General features: G+C 42.6%; 1 protein-coding gene across 1 annotated transcript in view; it reads left to right on the top strand.

Moving 5' to 3' along the window:
* LOC126170853 (translation initiation factor IF-2, mitochondrial) overlaps nucleotides 1–18,763 on the top strand; it is a 96,118-nt gene extending 77,355 nt beyond the window's left edge. The window contains exons 13-15 of the mRNA XM_049920755.1: nucleotides 2,780–2,944; nucleotides 3,103–3,243; nucleotides 18,475–18,763. Of these exons, the coding sequence (XP_049776712.1) occupies nucleotides 2,780–2,944; nucleotides 3,103–3,243; nucleotides 18,475–18,647 (479 nt within the window). The 3' untranslated portion in view covers nucleotides 18,648–18,763. The remainder of the gene's footprint in view (nucleotides 1–2,779; nucleotides 2,945–3,102; nucleotides 3,244–18,474) is intronic.
* The last annotated feature ends 8,256 nt before the right edge of the window (nucleotides 18,764–27,019 follow it).

The raw sequence follows: 27,019 nt of genomic DNA, 5'->3' as shown, positions 1-27,019 counted from the left end.
CAATGCCTTGTTGACAACTGGGGTCCATGGCTTCATGGGGTCTGCACCACACTCGAACCATACCATCAGCTTTTAATACCTAAAAACAGGACTCATCTGTCCAGGCCACAGTTTTCCAGTCGTATAAGGTACAACCAATATGATCACGAGCCCAGAAGAGGCACTGTAGGTGATGTCATGCACACCTCTCCGTCATGAAGTGAAGGCCAGCAACTACTTTATTGTCCATGGTAAGAGGGAATACCTGAAATATTGTGTTCCTGGCACACACTTGACACCATTGGTCTCTGGTCTCAGAAAAATTGAATTCTCTAATGATTTTTGAAATGGTATATTCTGCGTTTGATGCTTCAATTGCCATTCTGCTTTTGAAGTCTGTTGATTCCCTTTGTGCAACCGTAATCACACAGGAACTTTTTCACATGAATCACATGACTACAGTTGACAGCTCCACCAATGCACTGTCATTTTTTGCCTTTTGTATGTATGTGTCACTACCACCATCTGTGATTCATGCTTGCAATAGCAACTCTGAAATGAGTTGAACAGCAGGTAGCATACCAGTAATTGGACACACCGAGAAGACCTGAGAGATCACACCTCTTAATGTCCTGTTAAAATTCATTGTATTTATTAAACTAACTTGGTCTAAGCACAAACAAAAATCTTATTTTTTGTGTAATGATTGGGCACAAAACTGGCATTAACGTTATGTTCACCATATCGTAAGTCGTCGTCATTTCCTTGTGCCCGTCTCCCACTTCAACATGGGATTGACCTCGTTACTATTGATTTGGTGTTGTTAGTGTCAGAGGGTGGCTGGCACCCTTCCTGTCACCACCCTGTACCCCCCGGGATGGAATTAGTGTAGCCCAGCTGTCTGTCTCTAGTCTAATCCATGTAATAGTGTGAATGTGTTCAGATGTCTGCAAGTCTTGTAACTGAGCTGGAACGTTGGGACCAGCCCAGTATTCACCTAGCGGGATGTGGAAAACCGCCTAAAAACCACATCGAGGCTGGCTGGCACACCGGCCCTCATCAGTAATCCGCCGGGCGGATTCGATCCGGGGCCAGCAACTTTTATCTGTATGAAATTGACAGTTCTTCATTGTGGCCAGCAAAATGTCATATCAAATAAATTTGTTATGGTTCTATTTGCAGATTGAACTCTTCTAAAAAGGAAAATACATATAGCCCCCAATTTATCAAAGCAGCTGATTTGAAAGAGACACTACTTATCTGTATATAATTATACATTCCTCAATACTTGACCAAATTATGTGTGCACAGTGATGTAGAAATTGCCGACACAGAGCGTTAACGACTAACATAAGCCTAAATTTATTATAGTAGCTAGAAAATAACAGTAATGAAGTGTAATTCCCACAGTTTCATGAAGTTTTTGCTTGATATAATACTCACAGTGAAGATACTCCTGCTGAATTTTGCTGTAGACCGTGACTGCAGTGCTCCAAGTGGACATCTGAGTATGATATCAAATGAGTGTGAATAGTATCGTTTATATTGATTTGTAACGTAGTTACTACAACAGGGAGCATAAATAGTGCCATTAAAAATTGGCACTAACTAAAAATGACACAACATTTGTCTTTAAAATTCTCTAAGGATCCTGTGATGTATGAAAGAAGGTATTACAAGACAGTTCATTTATGATTCTTTTGTAAGCTACAGAAACTGGCTGAAGAATGTCATTTCCTTTAAGACACAAAGAAATGGTTCACAAAGAGAAGCCTCACTTTCTTCAGAAAGACAACGTATATCTATTCAACATTTTGGAGTTTTCTTAACTGCATTTACAGTTAAATCAGTGAATGAAGAATGTAGGAAACTTCCTGTGGACAAATGGAAAACCACACAGACGTTATGATCAAATGTCAAAAGTAATATAACTGTTTCCCAGAACAGAAGAGACCAATTCCACAATTGTCACTACATTTGAGCCATAAACACAGAAAGAAAAATAATTGCAGTTACAAAAAAACATGAGTTAGAAAGTAGACTGAAGTGTAAATCGTTAGACACTGTACAAAATTATTAGGTATCAAGGAAAGTGCCTGTCATAATAAGAAAACACAACAGAAATACATGATTCTCATAAATGAAATATGGTTTTATATTTTCTTGACTTTCAGCAGAGTAAGCTGCTATTATACATATATTCGAAAGTTTTTCTTCAGGAAAAGTTGTAGCTCATGTCACTGAATCATTGAGATTGAGCTGTTTTCACATTATTTCATAGACATTCATGTCTCTTGATAAATTACTAAAGCTTGGAACAAGTAGAAGAATAATTACAAAAACATTAATTTTACAGGTGGCTTTCTTGCCACTAGGGATGCTAGTGTTGTTCCAACTGTGAGATGATGATAACTTTTCAGCCTTGAGTATCATGATTATGTATGTTAGACTATGGTTTTTGTCACTTGCCAGACTTCTCTTGATTATTTATTTAACATAAAAAATACATACACCTGTTTACAATAAGTGTATTAGTGGGATCATTATGCGAATATGCTTGATACATTTGTTTTGAAAACCATATAATATTTTTAGTTCATCTAAGTAAGCAGTCCTTTCTAGGAAATAGTAGGTATTTTTAGTACATGTTAAAACTTAAAATCAACAAAATTTTGAAAAGTATTTGTGAAATTTCATATTACTTGTTTTAAAAGCTGCACATTGAAGATAAATGATTGTCTTGTCATTTTAATTCACAGTTAATATGAACACAAATAACTGTATTTCTAATAAATTACAGCAATTATATATGGCTTTAATGTGAGTACATTAAAGAAGGCACAAGAAATGGCTAACAGCAAGAAGATCTCAATCCGTCATCATAATGTCATATATAAACTTATTGATGATTTAAAGAAAGAAATTAGTACAAAACTACCAGAAAAAGAGGTTGAACAAACGCTAGGTAAGAATAATAAAATTACTAAGAAAGTCTTAACATAATGTAGGTTGTTGCTGGCTTCCAGAAATATGTTCACCTAGATTTTATATGATGGTACAGCAATGAAATTTATTACCCATTTTCAGGTTTGTGTTAAATTACTATCGTAATGTGTGTTCTAGGTGAAGCAAATGTGCTTCAGGAATTTATCATTAACGAGGGCCGGAAGAAGATCCCAGTAGCAGGATGCAGATGCACAAAAGGAATTTTGAAGAAGAATGCATTATATAGGCTTGTCAGAGGAGAAGAAATTTTATATGAAGGTGAGAGCAAGAAATGTGCATTGAACACATATGTTTCCTATGTCCTACATGATAATCGGGAGTTGGTACGATGTTAGGATACTAGACTTGTGTGTAAGGAAGTGCTGTTTAGGTTTCTCACGATTTACCTGAATCGCTTAAGGTTAATACTGGGACAGTTCTTATTAAGATTAACAATTTAACATCATACAATAGTGGAATGTCAGTACCCTTAATCGGGCAGGTAGGTTAGAAAATTAAAAAAGGAAAATGGATAGGTTAAAGTTAGATATTGTGGGAATTAGTGAAGTTTGGTGGCAGGAGGAACAAGACTTTTGGTCAGGTGAATACAGGGTTATAAATACAAAATCAAATAGGGGTAATGCAGGAGTAGGTTTAATAATGAATAAAAAAAATAGGAGTGCAGTTAAGCTACTACAAACAGCGTAGTGAACGGATTATTGTGGCCAAGATAGACACGAAGCCTATGCCTTCTACAGTAGTACAAGTTTATATGCCAACTAGCTCTGCAGATGATGAAGAAATTGATGAAATGTATGATGAGATAAAAGAAATAATTCAGGTAGTGAAGGGAGACGAAAATTTAATGGTCATGGGTGACTGGAATTCGACAGTAGGAAAAGGAAGAGAAGGAAACGTAGTAGGTGAATATGGATTGAGGCTAAGAAATGAAAGAGGAAGCCGCCTGGTAGAATTTTGCACAGAGCATAACTTAATCATAGCTAACACTTGGTTCAAGAATCATGAAAGAAGGTTATATACATGGAAGAACCCTGGAGATACTAGAAGGTTTCAAATAGATTATATAATGGTAAGACAGAGATTTAGGAACCAGGTTTTAAATTATAAGACATTTCCAGAGGCAGATGTGGACTCTGACCACAGTCTATTGGTTACGAACTATAGATTAAAACTGAAGAAACTGCAAAAAGGTGGCAATTTAAGGAGTTGGGACCTGCATAAACTGAAAGAACCAGAGGTTGTACAGAGCTTCAGGGAGAGCATGAGGGAACAATTGACAGGAATGGGGGGAAGAAATACAGTAGAAGAAGAATGGGTAGCTTTGAGGAATGAAATAGTGAAGGCAGCAGAGGATCAAGTAGGTAAAAAGACAAGGGCTAGTAGAAATACTTGGGTAACAGAAGAGATACTGAATTTAATTGATGAAAGGAGAAAATACAAAAATGCAGTAAGTGAAGCTGGCAAAAAGGAATACAAACATCTCAAAAATGAGATCGACAGGAAGTGCAAAATGGCTAGAGGACAAATGTAAGGATATAGAGGCTTATATCATGAAGGGGTAAGATAGATACTGCCTACAGGAAAATTAAAGAGACCTTTGGAGAAAAGAGAACCACTTGTATGAATATCAAGAGCTCAGATGGAAACCCCGTTCTAAGCAAAGAAGGGAAAGCAGAAAGGTGGAAGGAGTATATAGAGGGTCTATATAAGGGCGATGTACTCGAGGACAATATTATGGAAATGGAAGAGGAGGTAGACCAAAATGAAAGGGGAGATATGATACTGCGTGAAGCGTGTGACAGACCTAAGCCTAAACAAGGCCCCGGGAGTAGACAACATTCCATTAGAACTACTGATGGCCTTGGGAGAGCCAGTCCTGACAAAACTCTACCAACTGGTGAGCAAGATGTATGAGACAGGCGAAATACCCACAGACTTCAAGAAGAATATAATAATTCCAATCCCAAAGAAAGCAGGTGTTGACAGATGTGAAAATTACCGAACTATCAGTTTAATAAGTCACGGCTGCAAAATACTAACACGAATTCTGTACAGATGAATGGAAAAACTGGTAGAAGCCAGCGTTGGGGAAGATCAGTTTGGATTCCGTAGAAATGTTGGAACATGTGAGGCAATACTGACCCTACGACTTATCTTAGGAGAAAGATTAAGGAACGACAAACCTACGTTCCTAGCATTTGTAGACTTAGAGAAAGCTTTTGACTACCGTATTTACTCGAATCTAAGCCGCACTTTTTTTCCGGTTTTCGTAATCCAAAAAACCGCCTGCGGCTTAGAATCGAGTGCAAAGCTAGCGTAAGTTATGAAAAATGTTCGTACGTGCCGCCACAACTAACTTCTGCCGGCGAATACATGTAGCGCTACGCAAGCATACTTTGTAGGCACAAAGATAAATACTGGCGCCAAAACCTCTGCGTCAGTAAATAATTTTTTTAAAAAAAAGTGGAAGACGAGATTTTTTTTCTGCGCCGCGAGTTTCGACCACTGCATTTTCATACATTATCCAACGAAGTAAATACAAATTCCGCATTGTTCATCTTCGAATGTAGCACAATTTAAGTGTACTACGAAAATCTGACTGGCAAGACTGTTTGGGATGTTTGTCAATATGGCCAACTCCACATTCTGAATTTTTTCCTATCTGTGAGAAGAGATGGTTGCTAATAGGAACCTGATGAAATTTGAATCACATACAGTATTCTCTTCACCATAAGAATAATACGAATATAAACATTTTGCCATGTATTCTTTCGTGTTTGCTGCTATCTCATTTAAATCCTGTCTGCCTAATAAACTACGAAACTATAGAGTGAGACAACAGCAAACGTGGAAGAATATACATATCATGTCATGTTTATATTCGTATTATTCTTATGTCTAATAGTGATACAGTCAGAAATGAAGCACGGCAAGTGACTAGATTTTTAAATCTAAGATGACTGTAATTTCTGTGCAGAATTTGATGTAATAAAGAACCGGCCGCAAAGATTTTCAAACGGAGAAAAATTTTCACAAACTCTCGTTCAGAACATATTCTATCATACACAGTCTATTATTTGATTCTTGTTGATCATTATCAAAGAAAGCAGCAGTGTAAGTAACAACAAATAGCAGTCTCTTGCCATTGTTTCGCTAATGAGACGATTCCCCCCCCCCCCTCTCTTTTTTTTTTAATTGTACGCGGCGGTAGCGCGCACAGAAGCAAGCCATGCCGCGAGCCGCGACTGGCCGTAAACACGCACTATCAGAATGCGACAAACAATGCATGACACAGTGCAGTAATGCATTTTCAGCTTAAGAGTGACGCAAACACCTATAACAAAGAAAACAGCATTTATCATATCAAAGCAAAATAAGCAATCGATTCAAACCAGACGAAGCACGTGAAAAAGGAAGGGTATCCGTATAAATACGGACGGAGCGCCTGACGCATAGCAATGGCTACGTGGTAAAGCTTAACTGCTAAGCTTACAACTCGAACCAAACTACTGTAGCTGTATCGTCATTCATTCGACCTAAATTGTCTATCATATTACAATGGACCAACTTTGTTTCGATTTGGAGATGCGACCTAAAACTTTTCTCTCCCCTTGAATTTCGAGTCTCAAATTTCAGGTGCGGCTTAGATTCGGGAAATTTTTTTTTCCTTTATTTCGAGTCTCATTTTTCAGGTGCGGCTTGGATTCGAGTGCGGCTTAGATTCGAGTAAATACGGTATGTTGACTGGAATACTCTCTTTCTAATTCTGAAGATGGCAGGGGTAAAATACAGGGAGTAAAGGCTATTTACAATTTTTACAGAAAGCAGATGGCAGTTGTAAGAGTCGAGGGACTTGAAAGGGAAGCAGTGGTTGGGAAGGGAGTGAGACAGGGTTGTAGTCTCTCCCCAGTGCTATTCAATCTGTATATTGAGCAAGCAGTAAAGGAAACAAAAGAAAAGGCATTAAAATCCATGGAGAAGAAATAAAAACTTTGAGGTTCGCCAATGACATTGTAATTCTGTCAGAGACAGCAAAGGACTTGGAAGAGCAGTTGAACAGAACGGACAGTGTCTTGAAAGGAGAGTATAAGATGAACATCAACAAAGCAAAACGAGAATAATGGAATGTAGTCGAATTAAGTCGGGGAGCAAAATAACTGATGGTGGTCGAAGTAGAGAGGATATAAAATGTAGACTGGAAACGGGAAGGAAAGCGTTTCTGAAGAAGAGAAATTTGTTAACATCGAGTATAGATTTAAGTGTCAGGAAGTCGTTTCTGAAAGTATTTGTATGGAGTATAGCCATGTATGGAAGTGAAACATGGACGATAAATAGTTTAGACAAGAAGAGATCCCCCTGCGGGTTCGGGGGTTAGAATAGGCCCGCGGTATTCCTGCCTGTCGTAAGAGGCGACTAAAAGGAGTCTCACATGTTTCGGCCTTATGTGATGGTCCCCTCTCGGGTTTGACCTCCATCTTTCTAAATTATTCCGAAGAGCGAGCCAATTGGGGAAGGGCGCCTTACATGGTGCACAGTATCCGTCGTGCAATTAGACCTTTAGCCGTCTTTCTCGTCGTTGCAATGGTGTCCCGCTCGTTTTCGATCTCTTGGGCGATTACCACGCTGCACTCTGCAGTGTTTCTTTTAACTGCGACGACGACCTTGGCCATTTTTGCACCTAAGATCCAGCACGGTAGCCAGTCCGTTGTGGTGGGGCCGCCATGTACCCTCTTGGTTGTAGCCCCCTGACAACACAGGGATCGCTCCACTGATGCCTGCGCCGTTAACTCCCCACATATACCAAGGAGTAGATGCCCATCGCCCTGGGGCATCGGGACTCCCGGCAATGGCCATCCTGCCAGGTGGCCATTGCTGTGGCTGGGTGGCGCCCGTGGGGAGGGCCCTTGGTCGGAGTAGGTGGCATCAGGGCGGATGACCCGCAATGAAGCGTGGTACATCATCTCTCGCTGGCGGCCAGCCGTCAGCAGTCTCTAAGCGTTCCAAGGCTCACTTCAAGGCTAATGTGTATGACCCCAAATCGTTCCCCTCCCTGGCCACACCATGGGAGGAACGAAGGGCTATGACTGAGAGCGAAAGATACTCGCCCCGGTATCTCGTCTGTACCAGAGCTGACGGGGAATCTTTTATGTCCGTGAAGCCTCAGTTCTTTGTAGAGCATTTAGAGGACAAGTTTGGGGAGGTGGAGGGCTTGTCCAAAATGCGGTCCGGATCGGTGTTGATCAAAACGGCATCCTCCGCCCAGTCGCGGGCCTTGCTCGCTTGTACTAAGCTGGGGAATGTCTCTGTCACTATCACGCCCCATAAGAGTCTGAACATGGTCCAGGGCATTATCTTTCATAGGGATCTCCTTTTACAGTCCGACGACGAGCTGCGCGCCAACTTGGAGCGCCGAGGTGTACATTTCGTCCGGCGCGTCCACCGGGGTCCGAGGGATCGTCAAGTTGCCACCGGTGCCTTCATCTTGGCCTTCGAGGGTGACACGTTACCTGAGAAGGTCAAGATGATGGTGTACCGTTGTGATGTCAAGCCGTATATACCTCCCCCGATGCGGTGCTTCAAGTGTTGGAAGTTCGGCCACATGTCTTCACGCTGTGCGTCCGACCTCGTCTGTCGCGATTGCGGTCGACCTTCCCATCCTGATCATCCCTGTGCGCCGCCTCCAATCTGTGTGAACTGTGGTGCGCACCATCCGCCTTGCTCGCCAGACTATCCGATTCTGCAGAAGGAGCGGAAGATCATGGAAATAAAGACTCTCGACCGCCTGACGTACACTGAGGCGAAGCGGAAATATGATCGGCTTCATCCGGTGCGCATGACAGCTTCTTATGCCGCAACTGTCACTCCTTCTACAATTCCATCCGCTCCAGTCAGCTCTCGGAGTCGAAGTCCCACACCTGCCCCCTTGATGGTGGGGGGCACTAAACCTCCTGTTGCTCCTGCTCCATCTACTTCAGGAGCAACACCCCCCCAACCGTCGGGGACATCAGTCCCCCCTTCCCAGCCGGAGAAGCGTAAGACTTCTTCGGCTACTCTCGTACGGAAGGGGTCCCTTGGGGACCTTCCTTCGCATGCTCCGACCGGTTCCAAAGCCGACGGCCGCAAGTGGCTCAAACAACCGCCAGTCCCTGGTCGTCGGGACACACGGTCATCGTCTGTCCCTGAGACTGACCCGGTGACGCCCTCCCAACCTGAACCACCCAAGGCGCAGCGCGAGAAGCAGAAGAAGAAGAAACTCCCCAAGGCTACCGACATTGCGGTGGCACCCATTCCACCGCTTCCTACAAGCTCTGCGTCTGAGGATGAGGTGGAGATTCTGGCGTCCGCTGAGGACATGGATCTCGCCGGTCCCTCGGATGCAGTAGATGGCTGTTGTCCAGGTGGTGACTCCGTAGCAGCAGGGGCCCCGGAGGCGTAAACTGCCTCCCCAATCCCTTCACGCCTTTCCCATCCATGGCTAATACCATCCTCCAGTGGAACTGCAGCGGTTTTTTCCACCATCTAGCTGAGCTCCGCCAACTTATCAGCCGTCATCCTTTCCTTTGCATTGCTCTGCAGGAAACTTGGTTTCCAGCAATGCGAACCCCCGCCCTCCGTGGCTATCGGGGTTATTTTAAGAACCGGGCAGCTTATGCACGGGTGTCTGGTGGCGTCTGCATATATGTCCTTAACACTCTTCACAGCGAGTTTGTACCTCTACAAACAGCTTTAGAGGCTGTCGCTGTTCGGGTGTGGACGCCACAGGCTATCACCGTCTGCAGTATTTACCTTCCACCTGATGGTACTGTCGCGCAGCATGTCCTGGCTGCTCTGATAGCCCAACTGCCGCCACCTTTTTTGCTGCTGGGCGATTTCAATGCCCACAATCCTCTATGGGGTGGGACTGTTTCCGATGACCGCGGTCGGGCCGTGGAGCATGTGTTGGCTCAGCTTGACCTTAGCCTCTTGAACACCGGTGCTCCCACGCATTTCAGTGTGGCCCATGGCTCGTTCTCGGCCATCGATCTCTCTATTTGCAGCCCTGGACTTGTCCCATCCCTCCACTGGAGAGTGCATCCTGACCTGTGTGGTAGTGACCATTTTCCCATCTATTTGTCACTGCCCCAGTGTCATTCTTCTGGGCGCCTGCCCCGCTGGGCTCTCCACAGGGCTGACTGGCCAGCTTTTACTTCTGCTGCAACCATTGAGTCTCCCCCACAAGGTGACATTGACGAGGTGGTTCGTGTTTTAACCACGTCCATCATTTCAGCGGCCGAGGCTTCCATCCCCCGTTCTTCTGGCCTCCCTCGGAGGAAGGCTGTCCCCTGGTGGTCGCCGGAGATTGCTGAGGCTATTCGCGACCGTAGGCGGGCTCTCCAGCGTCATAGGCGGCACCCGTCTCTGGAGACCCTCATCGCCTTTAAGAGGCTCCGTGCCTTCGCCCGTCGTCTTATTGCACGGCGTAAGCAGGAGTGCTGGGAGAGGTACGTCTCCTCCCTGGGCTCCCGTGTCTCGTCCTCGCACGTGTGGTCTCGGATCCGGCGGATTTATGGCTCCCAGACCCCTATGGGTGTCCCTGGGCTCTCCTTGGACGGCGCTGTCTGCACGGACGCTGCCGCCATTGCTGAACGGCTAGCCGCGCACTTTGCTCAGAGCTCTGCGACTGCTTCCTATCCCCCCGCCTTTCGCTCTCTAAAGGAGCGAGCGGAGCAGACGCCGTTCTCATTCCACACGCGTCATTATGAAACATACAATGCTCCTTTCAGCGAGAGGGAACTCCTCGCTGCCCTCGCCGATTGCCCTGATACAGCACCGGGACCGGACTGCATCCACGCGCAGATGCTGAAGCATCTCTCCAGGGACTGCCAGAGACACATCCTCACCATCTTTAACCGCCTTTGGAGCGAGGGCGTATTCCCGTCGCAATGGCGGGAGGGTGTTATTGTCCCCATCTTGAAGCCTGGTGCGGACCCGCTGGCGGTGGACAGCTATCGTCCCATTACTCTCACCAACATATTGTGCAAATTGCTCGAACGTATGGTGGGGCGGCGTTTGTGTTGGGTCCTTGAGTCGCGCGGTCTCCTCGCTCCATCCCAGGGTGGCTTCCGTCGGGGCCGGTCTGCAGTGGACAATTTGGTGCGGCTGGAATCTGCTGTCCGTACGGCTTTTACCCGACGTTAGCATCTCGTTGCTGTATTTTTCGATCTGCGGAAGGCGTATGACACCACATGGAGGCATCACATCCTCGCCACGTTGCATGGGTGGGGTCTTCGTGGTCGGCTCCCGGCTTTTCTTCAAAACTTTTTATTGCGCCGCTCTTTCCGGGTGCAAGTCGGTGCCACCTCTAGTTCCTCTTATATACAGGAAAATGGGGTCCCGCAGGGCTCGGTGTTGAGCGTCTCCTTATTTTTAGTGGCCATTAATGGTCTGGCAGCAGCAGTGGGGTCGTCGGTGTCTCCTTCTTTGTATGCCGACGACTTCTGCATCTCATTTAGCTCCACGACTACGGGAGTCGCCGAACGCAGGCTGCAAGTCGCCGTTCGCAAGGCAGCGTCATGGGCTCTGACTCATGGCTTTCAGTTCTCTGCTGCCAAGACTCGAGTAATGCACTTCTGCAGGCGTCGGACGGTCCACCCTCATCCTGCACTTTACCTCAACGGCCACCTGCTTGAAGTGGTGGACACTTGCCGCTTCTTGGGACTCGTGTTTGATGCCCGGCTCACATGGGTTCCTCATGTTACTCAGCTGAAGCAAAAATGCTGGCGGCACCTCAACGCCCTCCGCTGCCTTAGCCACACGTCTTGGGGTGCGAATCGCTGCACGCTGCTGCGGTTGTACCGAGCCCTTGTGCAGTCCCGGCTTGATTATGGGAGCCTGGCCTATGGGTCTGCGTCCCCCTCAGTGTTGAAGTTGTTAGACCCCATACACCACTGTGGGGTTAGGCTTGCCACTGGCGCTTTTCGCACCAGCCCCGTGGATAGTCTACTGGTGGAGGCCGGGGTTCCCCCGCTGCGGATTCGCCGCCATCGTCTGCTCGTCGACTATGCTGTCCACGTTCATTGCTCGCCAGGTCATCCCAATCGTCGCCTGCTTTTCCCTGCCATGGTCCTCCATCTGCCCGAACGGCGACCTAGGTCTGGGCTTTCCGTCGCTGTCCGTGTCCAGTCCCTGCTGTCCGAACTGGGGTCATTCCCTCTTCTGCCTCCCTTCCGGGTCCGTGCACCTACGCCTCCCTGGTGTTTGTCCCGGCCGTCCGTCCGTCTGGACTTGGCACAGGGACCCAAGGACTCGGTTCCGCCTGTGGCCCTCCGTCGCCGTTTTCTTGCTCTCCTCGCCTCATTTTCGGACTGTGAGACTGTCTACACTGATGGTTCCCTGGTTGATGGTCGCACTGCCTACTCTTTTGCTCACGCTGCCCATGTTGAGCAACGCTCCTTGCCGGCTGGCTGCAGTGTTTTTACTGCAGAGCTGGTGGCCATATTGCGCGCTCTTGAGCATATGCGTTTCTGCTCAGATAGGTCCGTCGTCATCTGCAGTGACTCCCTGAGCAGCCTTCAGGCCATCGACCGCAGTTATCCCTCCTCTCCTCTGGTGTCCTCCATTCAGGAGACTGTTTCCGCCATTGCCCGTTCTGGTCGTTCGGTGGTCCTGGTTTGGACGCCCGGTCATGTTGGCATCCCAGGGAACGAACGTGTAGACAGGCTGGCCAAAGGGGCGATCGACGCCCCGGCTTTGGAGGTTGGCCTTACGGCTCGCGACCAGCAGATGGTGTTGCGCCGTAAGCTGATTGGGATGTGGGCTGCTGAGTGGCGTGGCATGACAGCCCCGAATAAACTGCGGGCTGTCAAGGGGACGACCGATGTGTGGCGTTCCTCCCTGCAGGCTTCTCGCAGGGACTCGGTAGTCCTGTGTCGGCTGCGCATCGGCCATACATACCTGACGCACGGCCATCTGTTGCGTCAGGAGGATCCCCCCTTGTGTCGGTGTGGGTCCCAGCTGACGGTCGGCCACATTTTGCTGGAGTGTCCTCGACTGCGCACACTCCGGCAATCTTTTAATCTCCCGGGCACTTTGGCTTTGGTTTTATCTGACGATGCCTCCATGGCTGATGCCGTTTTAAATTTTATCCGTGGTAGTCCGTTTTATGGTTCGATTTAGGGAGGTCCTGCACCTTTCCTTTTCTGTGTCTTTTGTCCTTGTGTCTGTTGCTGTTCTGGTGTGCCGTGAGATGGTTGGCTCTTTCCCTTTTTTGTTCTCGTGGTCAGTCAACCAGTCTCCGGCCGTCTTCCTTTCTTCTGTTTCTTTCTGTCTGGTGTTCCTCTGTCCTGTTCTTGTCTGTAATGTTTGTTGCTCCATTTGTGTTCTTTTAGCGCCTGGGGGGACGTCTCCTCCCCCTTTGGTTTTTACCTGCTCCGTAGATTTTCGGCTCGCCTGATTTTGGAATGGGGGACTGATGACCTTCGCTGTTTAGTCCCCCTTAAACATCCCAACAACCACCACCACAAGAAGAGAATAGAAGCTTTCGAAATGTAGTGCTACAGAAGAATGCTGAAGATTAGATGGGTAGATCGCATAACTAATGAGGTGGTGTTGAATAGTATTGGGGAGAAGAGAAGCTTGTGGCACAACTTGACAAAAAGAAGGGACCGGTTAGTAGGACATGTTCTGAGGCATCAAGGGATCACCAATTTAGTACTGGAGGGCAGCGTGGAGGGTAAAAATCGTAGAGGGAGACCAAGAGGTGAATACACTAAACAGATTCAGAAGGATGCAGGCTGCAGTAGGTACTGGGAGATGAAGAGGCTTGCACAGGATAGAGTAGCATGGAGAGCTGCATCAAACCAGTCTCAGGACTGAAGACCACAACAACAACAACTAAAACAACTAACAACAATAGTGAGGCACATCTGTACATAACAGGAAGGCTAATTAATGATTCCAGGATACAATGTTTTAAGAATAAGTTCAAAAGAGGTGGCATTGGTTAATGTATAAATGCAAAATATGCTAATGTGAAATTCAGAAATTCACTGTATATCATTTCATTATAAATTTGTGTCCAGATTTGAAACTAACTTTCCAAAAGAAGGACTAAGAGCCATAAAATCATTGGATAACTAGAAGTATTAAAATATCCTGTAAAAGTGAAGAAAATTTTATATAGTTTTTTAGAAACAATAAAGGACTTCCTGTTCTGTAAAACTTGCTGCAATTATGAAGAAAAGTTATTAAAATGCCCTGAAATTTGCACATCATGACAAAAACTAATGAAGCTGGCAATGTAATTAATACCATTTGAAATATTTTTCTAAATATAGCTGATAAACTAAAATCGAATAATTAAGTTAATGCAATGCACTTCACTAACATTTATATTATTACAAAGTTCTCAAAAACAAAAGCTTACAGAATGTAGATGGAATTTTGAACAGAATTTTGAGAAGTTGTTCTGTATTAAGAAATCATATTTTAAATTATGTATGCCATGCAAGCACCACAAGTACAGGGAATTTTTTCACAGATTATGTCCTTGTAAATCTCTTTTTAGAATAAGTGACAAGAAAAATGAAAGTAATTTTCATTGATCCTTTTTTTGACAGCCTTCTCTAAATTACTCAAGAAAGTAATGTATTCAAGGGTATTATCAAACTTAAATAGATACAATTTACATACTAAAGCATAGTTTGGGTTCCAGAAGGAATGCTTAATTGAGAGTGCCATTTACACATTCAGTCACCAGCTATCACAAGACTTATATAACAAAATATCACAACGTGATATTGTTTGTGACCTGTCTAACATATTTGCATAGATTATAATACTCATTTAGAGAACCTTAAGTTCTATGGAGTTAATAGTGTTCCTATCGACTGGATAGAATGATATTTAACAAAAATAATACTAAAAATGGTGGTGAGTAGTTTCTGAAGTGGAAAAAAGTTGGTCACTGGGAAGAAATTTGAATGGAGTCTCTCAGGCTTCAATTTTTGTTCTTGTTATGTACTTTAAATAAGTGAATAACCTTTCACTTGCCACCCATGTAGTAGAATATTCCTTATTTTTTGGAAAATAGTTGAGTCAGTTCAGTATAAGAAATGTAACACCACCGGCAATTAGCAAACATTTGTAAGAGCTAAGTATTATTTACAGATAGATTCAGAAAAGTTTAGACACTCTTTGATAGTCACTATTAACGGAATGTAATGACACACCATTACAATTCTTGCAAGGGGGAACATTACTTTATGTGTTTCAAGTGACTCCCATTAACAGCCAAATGAAATTGATGCCGCAGAACTGTTCACGGAAATATGGCTGTCAGTGTTGCCGGCGTGATAGCAGCGCAGGACACCTCATTCCGTATAGCAGGGTTCTTTTGATAAACTCCATTTTTCAAAGTCCCCAACAGGTTGAAATCGAGAGGTGCAAGGTCTGAAGACGGTAGTGCGTACACAAGGGCTCCTCTTCAATATATCCATCGTCCAGGTAGTTTTCACTCGAGTAGGCTCTGACGCCTCTGTGGTAGTGAGGCGGAGCGCCATCTTATTATAGGTAAAGTCTTTAATTTTTGAATACATCTTGGATGGCAGGTAAAATCGATGTTTGCAGTGGGTGGCAGGTAAAATCGATGATTGCAGCATATGAAGATACACCTCACCAGTTACAGTACCTTCAGAGAAGAATGTGCCAATCAAACATCACGATGACAAATGACACCACACATTAACACCCGGTAGCTTAACATATTTGTCCATGTGAATGTGAGGATTTTCAGGAGCCCAGTACACACAGTTGTGGTGGTGTACAGTACTGTTCAGTTTGAATTGCACCTCATCAGACCATATAAACATCCCTGCAAACCATTTATCCTCACGAAGCATGCTTTCAGACTACTAGCGGTACTCCATCATTCGATTTGGGTCATCCTCATTCATATGCACAGTGATATTGGAAATACACTTTCCACTTTGTAGTCTTCGTCATACGCTTTGTTGGCTTAGTCCACTTTCGCTTGTAGCCTGCTTCACAGATTTATGAGGTGTCGTAAAATGTTGCAACACAGCAGCACTGGAAGCTGGACCTGTTGATGTTTTTCAGCAGCCAGATCTTTCCTTATGCACATCCTGAACAGTAGTGTCAGCTTCAAATTTATCCCTAATATGATAAATTGTTGTAAATGTTGGTCACTCTTTTCTATATACACTACACCATTGCTGTTGTACCCCCATCATGTTTTCATACTTCCAGTACCACTTCAGTATGGCCTTGGCAAATGACAATCTTACCTCATTCATTGCTGCACTGTTGTCTGCCGGAAAATGTGCACGAAGATCTCCTGAGAAAACAATGGACTTCCGTACTGCACAAAATTGCCACAATATGTCATTTTGTTCCAAAGATATTAACTTTCAAAGAGTGTCTACATTTTTCTGGACCCCTCTGAAGTATGCTCAGATGTTTTTGGTGGACATGTTAATGAAAATTTGAGATGGAAGAAACATGTAATTGAGCTTCTCAAGCATCTGTAGCTCAACAATTTTTGCCCTTCACAAAATTACTATCTTTGGAAACAAACAAATCAATAGCTTAATAAATATTGCATATTTTCAAACAATAAAGTTTTGTGCAAAAAAAAAAAAAAAAAAAAAAAGAACAGCAATGAGAATAATGTTTGGTATTCATCCACAGTCAACAAGCCACAATACCCAGTGTTAATGAATAGCATCAGTTTGTTTCCTGTTAAAAGCAAATCGAGTTTTAAAGTGGAATTTTACATGCCCATTTGATAGTGTGGTCCCAAATTACTCTGGTGTTATATTTGGTTCATCATTATGAATTGGCAGGGACAGTAAAACAGGAGTAAGCTCATGGTCTAGTGGCTAGCATTGCTGCATCTGGATCACACAGTCCTGGGTTTAATTCCCAGCCAGCCGGGTTGGGGATTTTCTCTGCCCGGGGGCTGGGTGTTTGTGTTGTCCTAATCATTTCATCATCATCATCATCATCATCATCATCATTCGTGACAGTGGCTAGATTAGACTGTGTGAAAAAATTGGACTGTGTCAAAATTGGGACTTTGTATGGGCGCTGATGACCGTGCAGTTGAGCGCCCCTCAAACCTCACATTGTCAGTAAAACAGGAAAAATAACTGGTTCACCAGCATTGACTGAGTAACACTGCGACATGGTAGTAGCAGACGCCATGGGAGAGGGCGTCGCACAAATCACTTCTTGTGTACTTTTTTTTTTCAGATTTACTATCCATGTAAGTACATACTGATACACCAGATATCATACTACATTAATTTAAGGCTGCCATATCGAGCGGGAATGAAAAGCTGCACTTAAAAAATAATTTTCTTTGCAATGGCAAATAAACCAATGCTTTCTGATGACACTGGGTGGCATGTCATGCAACATGTGATTAGCAGTATTTGTTTGGACTGACTCTGTCTACAAACTGCAAAAATGAAATTACGAAGATTTTCTGAAACACCAGAGAAAATGCTCCATAAACAGTTCCATCATGATATATAAACTCAAGTTTATATGTTTCTGAACATCACAAAATGGTATAAAACATGTCAGTGAAGTAAACTTCATGTTACCACATGTTAGCGAGATTCAATAACTAAGGAAAATTCGTCTCAATAAAAAATAATACAACTTCTCAGACACTAACAGGCATACATATGGAGTACACAGGGAATAAAAGTAGTGGGACATGAAGATTATGCCACTGACAATCCCTTACAACCAAGATCAAGCAGCTGGCGTAGTTGGCTGACATGTATGTCTCAGGATATCACTGGAAAGTCATAGGCCCGATTGCAGTGATTGCTGTGATTGATGGATTGCTGAAAGCCAGTGCATGAATTGGCCCAGAACTCTAGTGGAGTGAACTGACAACGCCACCCTATGTAGCTGGGGTGTGGAGGAATTTATGCTGATCTAGTTCCACATACATGACATGGCGAAGATAATAGGTCCCTGGTATGGAGGACCTCTGGTGCCACTTGTGCTGCTGTCTGTCGGCCTTGTGATTGTCACAGTCCGGGGAGGCAATGCCTTGTACATATCCAAACCCGCGATGCTTCGATGTTTAGAAGGGTTGTCAATCCCTTTAGGGATACAGCAAGTACATGGCAATATGTACCCTGTAAATTGACTTGTTCCACATCAGTTCAATAGAAATTATGCAGATGGTGTGGGAAACATTTAACTAAATATGAAAAAGACACAATTGATGTTTTTCCATCTTTGATCATTGTCAGCTTGTGCTTGCTTTCATTGCTTTAATTTCTTCCTGCATGTCACTCGTCTTCAGACAAACTCTTATTAATGTATTTTACTAACAGTTTCCTTCTGCAAAGTGAATTTTATAGACAGGATAATAGTTAAACCAACATAAGTTAGTGTTAAAAGATGCAACAACATTACTTGTCAAAACAAATGAAAAATTGATCATTGTTCTTCTGTGGTTTGTTGCAGGTTCACTAGAATCTATGAGACATGTAAAAAATGAGGTAGATAGTATCAAAAAAGATGTAGAATGTGGACTACGTCTTTCTGATCCAAGTATTCGCTTTCAGCCAGGTGATAATTTAGTGTGTTATGAGGTTATCAAGGAGCCTCAAGAAACAGATTGGGACCCTGGATTTTGATTATTCTATTTTATATGCTACACTGTGTATAATTTCTTGTAGATAAAAAAAAATTGTCATTACTCAGATTTATTTATTTCTGGCTGGCATGTATACCTGCTGATACATTTTAATATTCTGCTAATCGATACTAACTAAATAATTTTGTTTATTGAATACCATTTGAGTGTAGCATTATTGTCTATCAAAACCCAAATAATTTAGGTGGTTTTATATTAAGCTCTAACATTGTTCCTTGTTTGTTTTTCCTGTATTTGATACATTGAGTGAATCTTTGAGTGATTCTTCCACCAACAAGTGAAGGGTAGCAGTGCTAGCTTGTATTTAAGGCTTTGTTAATGTTGAGAAGTGTAGCGTATCAAAGAAAATTGAGAAGTAGCTCAATAGAAAAAGCATGACAACTAAAGAAATTACTATCAGTGTGACACTGTGCTGTCTAACATCGTCAGCAGTCGCACAAAAGTATTTTCTGCGGGTTGTACTGTCAAATAGAATACACAGGTCTAATAACAGTGCACAATCCCTCACCAAAACTCATTCTCACATTAAGTGCAAGGTGTTATCTCTATGTATGAGTGAGAGTTGTTGACTAAAACTTGCTGCATGTTCTGCAGATTGTCATCCCCAAAGAGAAGAAAGTTCAGAGGTAACATTCCATCCTCACCACAGTCACTACAGGTGGATGTGTTGTCTGTAAGTTGTGTCACTGATTTAGTTCACCAGAGGTGTTTAGGCTGGATACAAACCAGGTTGGCCAGAAGTAATAAGCCAAACTGAAGAAACTGCAAAAAGGTGGGAATTTAAGGAGTTGGGACCTGGATAAACTGAAAGAACCAGAGGTTGTACAGAGTTTCAGGGAGAACATAAGGGAACAAATGGCAGGAATGGGGGAAAGAAATACAGTAGAAGAAGAATGGGTAGCTTTGAGGGATGAAGTAGTGAAGGCAGCAGAGGATCAAGTAGGTAAAAAGACGAGGGCTAGTAGAAATACTTGGCTAACAGAAGAAATATTGAATTTAATTGATGAAAGGAGAAAATATAAAAATGCAGTAAGTGAAGCTGGCAAAAAGGAATACAAACATCTCAAAAATGAGATCGACAGGAAGTGCAAAATGGCTAGAGGACAAATGTAAGGATATAGAGGCTTATATCATGAAGGGGTAAGATAGATACTGCCTACAGGAAAATTAAAGAGACCTTTGGAGAAAAGAGAACCACTTGTATGAATATCAAGAGCTCAGATGGAAACCCCGTTCTAAGCAAAGAAGGGAAAGCAGAAAGGTGGAAGGAGTATATAGAGGGTCTATATAAGGGCGATGTACTCGAGGACAATATTATGGAAATGGAAGAGGAGGTAGACCAAAATGAAAGGGGAGATATGATACTGCGTGAAGCGTGTGACAGACCTAAGTCTAAACAAGGCCCCGGGAGTAGACAACATTCCATTAGAACTACTGATGGCCTTGGGAGAGCCAGTCCTGACAAAACTCTACCAACTGGTGAGCAAGATGTATGAGACAGGCGAAATACCCACAGACTTCAAGAAGAATATAATAATTCCAATCCCAAAGAAAGCAGGTGTTGACAGATGTGAAAATTACCGAACTATCAGTTTAATAAGTCACGGCTGCAAAATACTAACACGAATTCTTTACAGGCGAATGGAAAAACTAGTAGAAGCCAACCTTGTGGAAGATCAGTTTGGATTCCGTAGAAATATTGGAACACCTGAGGCAATACTGACCCTACGCCTTATCTTAGAAGCTAGATTAAGGAAAGGCAAACCTACGTTTCTAGCATTTGTAGACTTAGAGGAAGCTTTTGACAATGTTAACTGGAATACTCTCTTTCTAATTCTGAAGGTGGCAGGGGTAAAATACGGGGAGCGAAAGGCTATTTACAATTTGTATAGAAACCAAATGGCAGTTATAAGAGTTGAGGGACATGAAAGGGAAGCAGTGGTTGGGAAGGGAGTGAGACAGGGTTGTAGCCTCTCCCCAGTGCTATTCAATCTGTATATTGAGCAAGCAGTAAAGGAAACAAAAGAAAAATTCGGAGTAGGCATTAAAATCCATGGAGAAGAAATAAAAACTTTGAGGTTCGCCAATGACATTGTAATTCTGTCAGAGACAGCAAAGGACTTGGAAGAGCAGTTGAACAGAATGGACAGTGTCTTGAAAGGAGAGTATAAGATGAACATCAACAAAGCAAAACGAGAATAATGGAATGTAGTCGAATTAAGTCGGGTAATGTTGAGGGTATTAAATAAGGAAATGAGACACTTAATGTAGTAAAGGAGTTTTGCTATTTGGGGAGCAAAATAACTGATGGTGGTCGAAGTAGAGAGGATATAAAATGTAGACTGGCAATGGGAAGGAAAGCGTTTCTGAAGAAGAGAAATTTGTTAACACCGAGTATAGATTTAAGTGTCAGGAAGTCGTTTCTGAAAGTATTTGTATGGAGTGTAGCCATGTATGGAAGTGAAACATGGACGATAAATAGTTTAGACAAGAAGAGAATAGAAGCTTTCGAAATGTGGTGCTACAGAAGAATGCTGAAGCTTAGATGGGTAGATCGCATAACTAATGGGGTGGTGTTGAATAGTATTGGGGAGAAGAGAAGCTTGTGGCACAACTTGACAAAAAGAAGGGACCGGTTAGTAGGACATGTTCTGAGGCATCAAGGGATCACAAATTTAGCATTGGAGGGCAGCATGGAGGGTAAAAATCGTAGAGGGAGACCAAGAGATGAATACACTAAACAGATTCAGAAGGATGTGGGTTGCAGTAAGTACTGGGAGATGAAGAAACTTGCACAGGATAGAGTAGCATGGAGAGTTGCATCAAACCAGTCTCAAGACTGAAGACCACAACAACAACAGCAACAACATTTTTCTGCCACTACTGACAAGAAGTGATGGATGAACAACTACCCAATGACTGGCATCTAATTTTGGAACAGCATCGTGATAACATGGTATTACTGAAGCTTCTGTTGACAACTGAAACAAATAACCAGAAACATGATTACACTCTCCCCTGTAAAAGGATAAAGTAGGAACTTGGTTACTGGTACACTGAGTCAGTGCCAGATTGTGCTCTTCGCAACCACATCAGAATTTCACTTTCTGCCACATTCACTATGGACTGGACAGTAACTTTGGTGCCGCTAAATGTCTTTACGTATGACCAGAATTACTTTGGGTTTTGTGAAAGATCATCTGCCAATATTCTACTATGGTAATCACTAAAGGCTTCACACATTGCTCGATTGACAGCTCTGCTACCCTTTGCTCAAAACGAAGCAGAATTGCCCCAATTTAATTCTCATACAACTGAAAAGATAAGTGAAATTAGTATTAGTGTCAGTGGTGTTGAGAAACAGCTGAAATTGTTAAAACTGAACAAAGCTCCAGGTCTTGATGGAATCCTTGTCAGCTTATATACTGAGTTTGTGGCTGAGTTGTCCCTCCTCTAACTATAAATATTGTAGATCTCTTGAACAAAAATCCATGCCCAGTAGTTGTAAGAAAGCACAGGTCACACCTGTCTACAAGAAGGGTAAGTAGAACTGATACAAAAAATTGCTGTCCAGTATCCTTGACATTGATTTATTGTAGAATCCTAGAATGTATTCTGTGCTTAAACATAACAAGGTATTGAACTTAATGGCCTCCTCAATGACAACCAGCATGGATTCCGAAAACATCAGTCATGTGAAATGGAACTCGCACTTTTTTCACTTGACATACTGAAAGCCTTGGATGAAGGCAGTCAGGTAGATGCAGTTTTTCATGATTTCCAAAAACAGTTGACTCAGTACCACACCTACATTATTGTCAACAGTTCAATCGTATGGAGTATCAAGCAGAATTTTTGACTGAATTGAGGATTTTTGGTAGCAAGGATGCAGAAAGTCATCTTTGATGGAGTCATAAATAGATGTAGAAGTAACTTCGGGTGTGTCCCCAGGGTAACCAGTGTTTTGAGACCCTAGTTGTTCATGTTTTATGTTCATTGTCTTGCAGACAATATTAATAGTAACCTCAGACTTATTGCAGATGATGCTCTTATCTATAATGAAGTACTGTCTGAAAGAAGCTGCATAAATATTCATTCTTGTCTTGATATGATTTCAAAGTGGTGCAAAGATTGGCAACGAGCTTTGAATATTCAAAATGTAAAACTATGCCCTTCAAAAACAAAACAAACAAAAAAAAACGTAGTATCCCATGAATATAATATCAGTGAATCACTTTGTAGGAATATGAAATGAAGTGGTAGATAACCCCAGTTGTGGGTAAAGCTGGTGGTAGATGTCTGTTTATTGGTAGAATACTGGGTAGTGCAATCAAGTCTACAAAGGAGATGGCATACAAAATACTTGTACCACCAGTTCTAGAATATTGCTCAACTGTGTGGGACCCACACCAAATATGAATAACACGGGATATTAAACTTACACAGAAAAGGGCACCAAGAATTGTGACAGCTTTGTTTGATCTATGGGAGAGTGTTACAGTGATGCTGAAGACACTGAACTGGCAGACTTTTGAAGGTGGACATAAACTATCCTGAGAAAGTCTACTGTCAAAGTTTCAAGAACCAGATTTAAATGGTAACTCTGGGAGTATGCAACAATCCCAACATATTGGTCGTATAAGGATCATGAAGACAAGATTATAATAATTACAATATGCACAGAAACATTCATACAATCATTCATGACACCCTAATAACTGGTACAATGGGTTGTACCTTCTGCATGCACTTTGTGGTGGTTGTTGATTTGGGGGGAGGCAACCAAACATTGAGGTCATCAGTCCCATCAGGTTAAGGAAGGATGGGGAAGCAAGTCGGCCGTGCCCTATCAAAGGAACCATCCCGCCATTTACCTGAAGCAGTTTAGGGAAATTACAGAAAACCTTAACCTGGGTGGCCAGATGCAGGTTTGAAAAAGAAGGTAGAAAAGAGGCAGCCATGTACAACAGATAAGCTACTGGAATTAATAACGTGATATTGAAAATTAACTGGTAAAATGTAGGTCACTTGGAAATGAAATCATCCAGAAATGTAGAAAAGCCAAAGAAGAATCCAAGGAGGAAAGATGGCATGAGATATGGACACAATTGAAAAAGGGTGACACACAACCAAGCACTGTCTAATAAACAATTACATTAAGAAGCACAGAGAAAAGAGCAGAATGATTATACAGGGTGAGGCATTTAAAACTGTTTGTCGGAGTATTTGCAAAATACACACCGATTAAAAAAAAAAAGTGGCAATAAACGTTGTTCATCTTGAAGAGGGACATCCATTAACATAACGCTCGACCCCCAGGGCAGGAGGGGGTAAATAGGAACCCCTATTTCTTTTGTTCCATAATAGATGGCGCTGTAATAGGAAAACATGGGAATGAGGTGACAATTGTTGCAAAATGGTACTATCTCAAACAAATGCACATCCGATTAAGACAATCAAAGTACTTTTTTGATATTTTCGGAAATGCTATCATGTGACACTTCCCACAGTTGAATGAAGCAAGTCCGTGATCATGTGCTCAGCCTGCATCAGACTGTGCATGTTACTTCACTGATTTGGATTTAAACATCTTGTTGCAATTGTTCCACGATGTTAATGACTGCAGAAAGGGTCGATATCATTGCCATATACTTTGAGGCTCATAGAAATGTTGACGAAGCTCATCAAAGGTATGCTACTCTGTTCCCCAATAGGAATGTTCCGTCTGCAATGACGTTTTTCAGTATTCTCCACCTGTTTACTGAAATGGGAAGTGTTAAACCTGGAGAAAGAGTCTGACTGCAGCCTGGGACAAACAAACATAACACAGTGAATGTTTTAGCTGCGGTTGCTGCAAATCCTCACACTAGTTCTCGGCAAACAATGTAAGGTACAGGAATTTTGCAAAGAAGTGTTCTAGGCATACTGCATGCCACACAAGGTATCCATTTCATTTATTGTTGCATCAAGAACTGCACGGTGGTGATTTTCACAATCACCTGAAATTCTGCAACTGGATTCAGGAACAACTTGCAGTCAAGGATAATTTCATTTCACAGATACTTTTCTCCGATGAATGAAATTTTACCAATTGTGGTCAAGTGAATTAACATAATGTGCATTATTGATCAGTGGAGAATCCCCATTGGGTAACACAAGTTGAACATCAATGCCTGTGGAGTGTCAGTGTTTGCTGCAGTATTTTAGGTATGCAGGTAATTGGCTTATATTTCATAGAAGTAATCTAACTGGTCAAATGTATAGTGACATTACGGATAGTGTTTTACCCACACTAATGGACAATGTTCCACTTCAAACGAGACTGGATATGTGGTTTCAGTACGATGGGTGCCCAGCACATTATTCATGACTAGCTCGAGAGGTTTTGAATCAAAGCTATCCGGGTTGATGGATTGGATGAGGAGGTCCTCAAATGTGGCCCGCACTTCCACCTGATTTGACTTCTGCCGATTTTTTTGTGTGAGAATGGGAAAAAGAGACAGTTTACATGAATGTACCAACAACCCCTGGAGATATGCGGCAGCGAATTTGCAATGAATGTGCAAAAATTGGCACAGAGACACTAATACATGTCGGATTGTCATTCAGACACAGAGTTGCAATGTGCAATAGAACAGTTGACAGCAATTCGAACATTTGCTGAAACACTTGTGAGTGGCAAGGGAACTCACAGTAATCAAGCACCTCGAGATAAAGCGAGGCAAAGGGACTCACCAAAATAAAGTACCCTGAAGGGAACACATTACTACTACAGCCACGTTGTTGTTCCTGGGTAACGCTAAATGTAGAGAAAGACTGCATTGCGGGAGGGTGGACGGTGTCACTTCAAATATCGAATAATGTACTTTGATTTTCATAATCGGATCTCTATTTTTGGGAGACATTACTGTTTTACAACAATTGTCTCCCCATATTCATGAGTGCCAATTACATATCGTGAAACAAAAGAAATGTTTCATACAAAAGTTACGTTTTTTTTCACCGAGAATCCAAATCTGCAATAAAGAATATGGGTTTATATTTAAGATTTCAAAGTCAGCCCTCCTCCTGCCTCCAGGGGTGGTGCAGGGGGGTTAAGCGTTATGTTAATGAATGTCCCTCTTTGAGTTGAACAATGCTTATTACCACTTTTTTTTAATCTTACGTGTATTTCGCCAAATATTTCAACAGACAGTTTTAAATGCGTTACCCTATGGATGGAAAACACAATTAGGTAATTGAATCAAGAAAGAAGGTGAGAAAACAGAAACAATGAAGGACTGATTGTCTCTGTCTGTAGCTGCAATCGACAATTGTTCCAAGTTATTGTACACGTCATCTTGTACATTAGTTTCTTAAAATGAATAGAAACACATAAAAATTGTTAATTGTTTTGAAACACACAATGAAAATTTTACATAGGAAAGGTCTCTAAGATTATATAAAAACATCATTTTGGAAAAAGAAAGATTTATTTTCCAGCATATAAGTACTTTCAAAGAAAAATGGCAATGTGTCACTACAGAGGAAAATGATAATGCTGAGCATAGGATGAAAAGTCATCCACGGCACTATAAATAAGAACAAAGCATATCATTTGTACGCATCTCTGCACCACAGCATCACAGGAAGATACGTATGTATGTGTACAAACTGAAGTACTCCTCAACAAACACTCCTGTCCCCTACGAAGACATTACTTTCATGTTTGATGGATAGCAGTGGCAGCACATGAGTATACATTTTGGATGTTCACAAACTTTTTGATGCTGATAAACTTGAAAGTGTGAAATAGCATCTTCTGTATAACAGTTATGATTATGAACAAATTTATACAACTGCAGCCACTACCAGTAGTAGTAGTGGTAGTAGTAGTGGTAGTAGTAGTAGTAATAATAATAATAGTAGTAGTAGTGTAGTAGCATAATAATGACATCCTATTCAATTTTACTATACAGTGAGTGAAGTGGGATGTCTTTTACGTGCTCTTGCGCTCGAACACAGCAGCTGCCACTGATGGATAGTAAGATAATAAATTTCCACCATTTCTCTGTTGATTAAGGGGATTGCCCTCTACTAATCTTCCGTCTATTGCACTTGATGGCACACACATGAAAAGCGTTCTCGTATGCCAAGTAATCAGTAGTGTGTAGGTGATGAGCCACATTGCATACATAAAAAGAATCCATCTGTGAACAATATGTGATGATACACCAATCATGTGACAACAACAGGGGTAGATGATACTTGAAACGATACCACTGTACTGTTCCTTTAAATGCAAAAGCTTAAATGAAGTCGTTAATCATTGACTATTGGTTGCTTCTGGATGCAAAACTGTGGTTTGAAGAA

This window comes from Schistocerca cancellata, chromosome 1, assembly GCF_023864275.1.
Source record: "Schistocerca cancellata isolate TAMUIC-IGC-003103 chromosome 1, iqSchCanc2.1, whole genome shotgun sequence".
In the NCBI taxonomy this organism is placed as follows: Eukaryota; Metazoa; Arthropoda; class Insecta; order Orthoptera; family Acrididae; genus Schistocerca; species Schistocerca cancellata.
The sequence above is the reverse complement of the archived record's forward strand: the minus strand, read 5'-3'. Positions and strand labels throughout refer to the sequence as shown.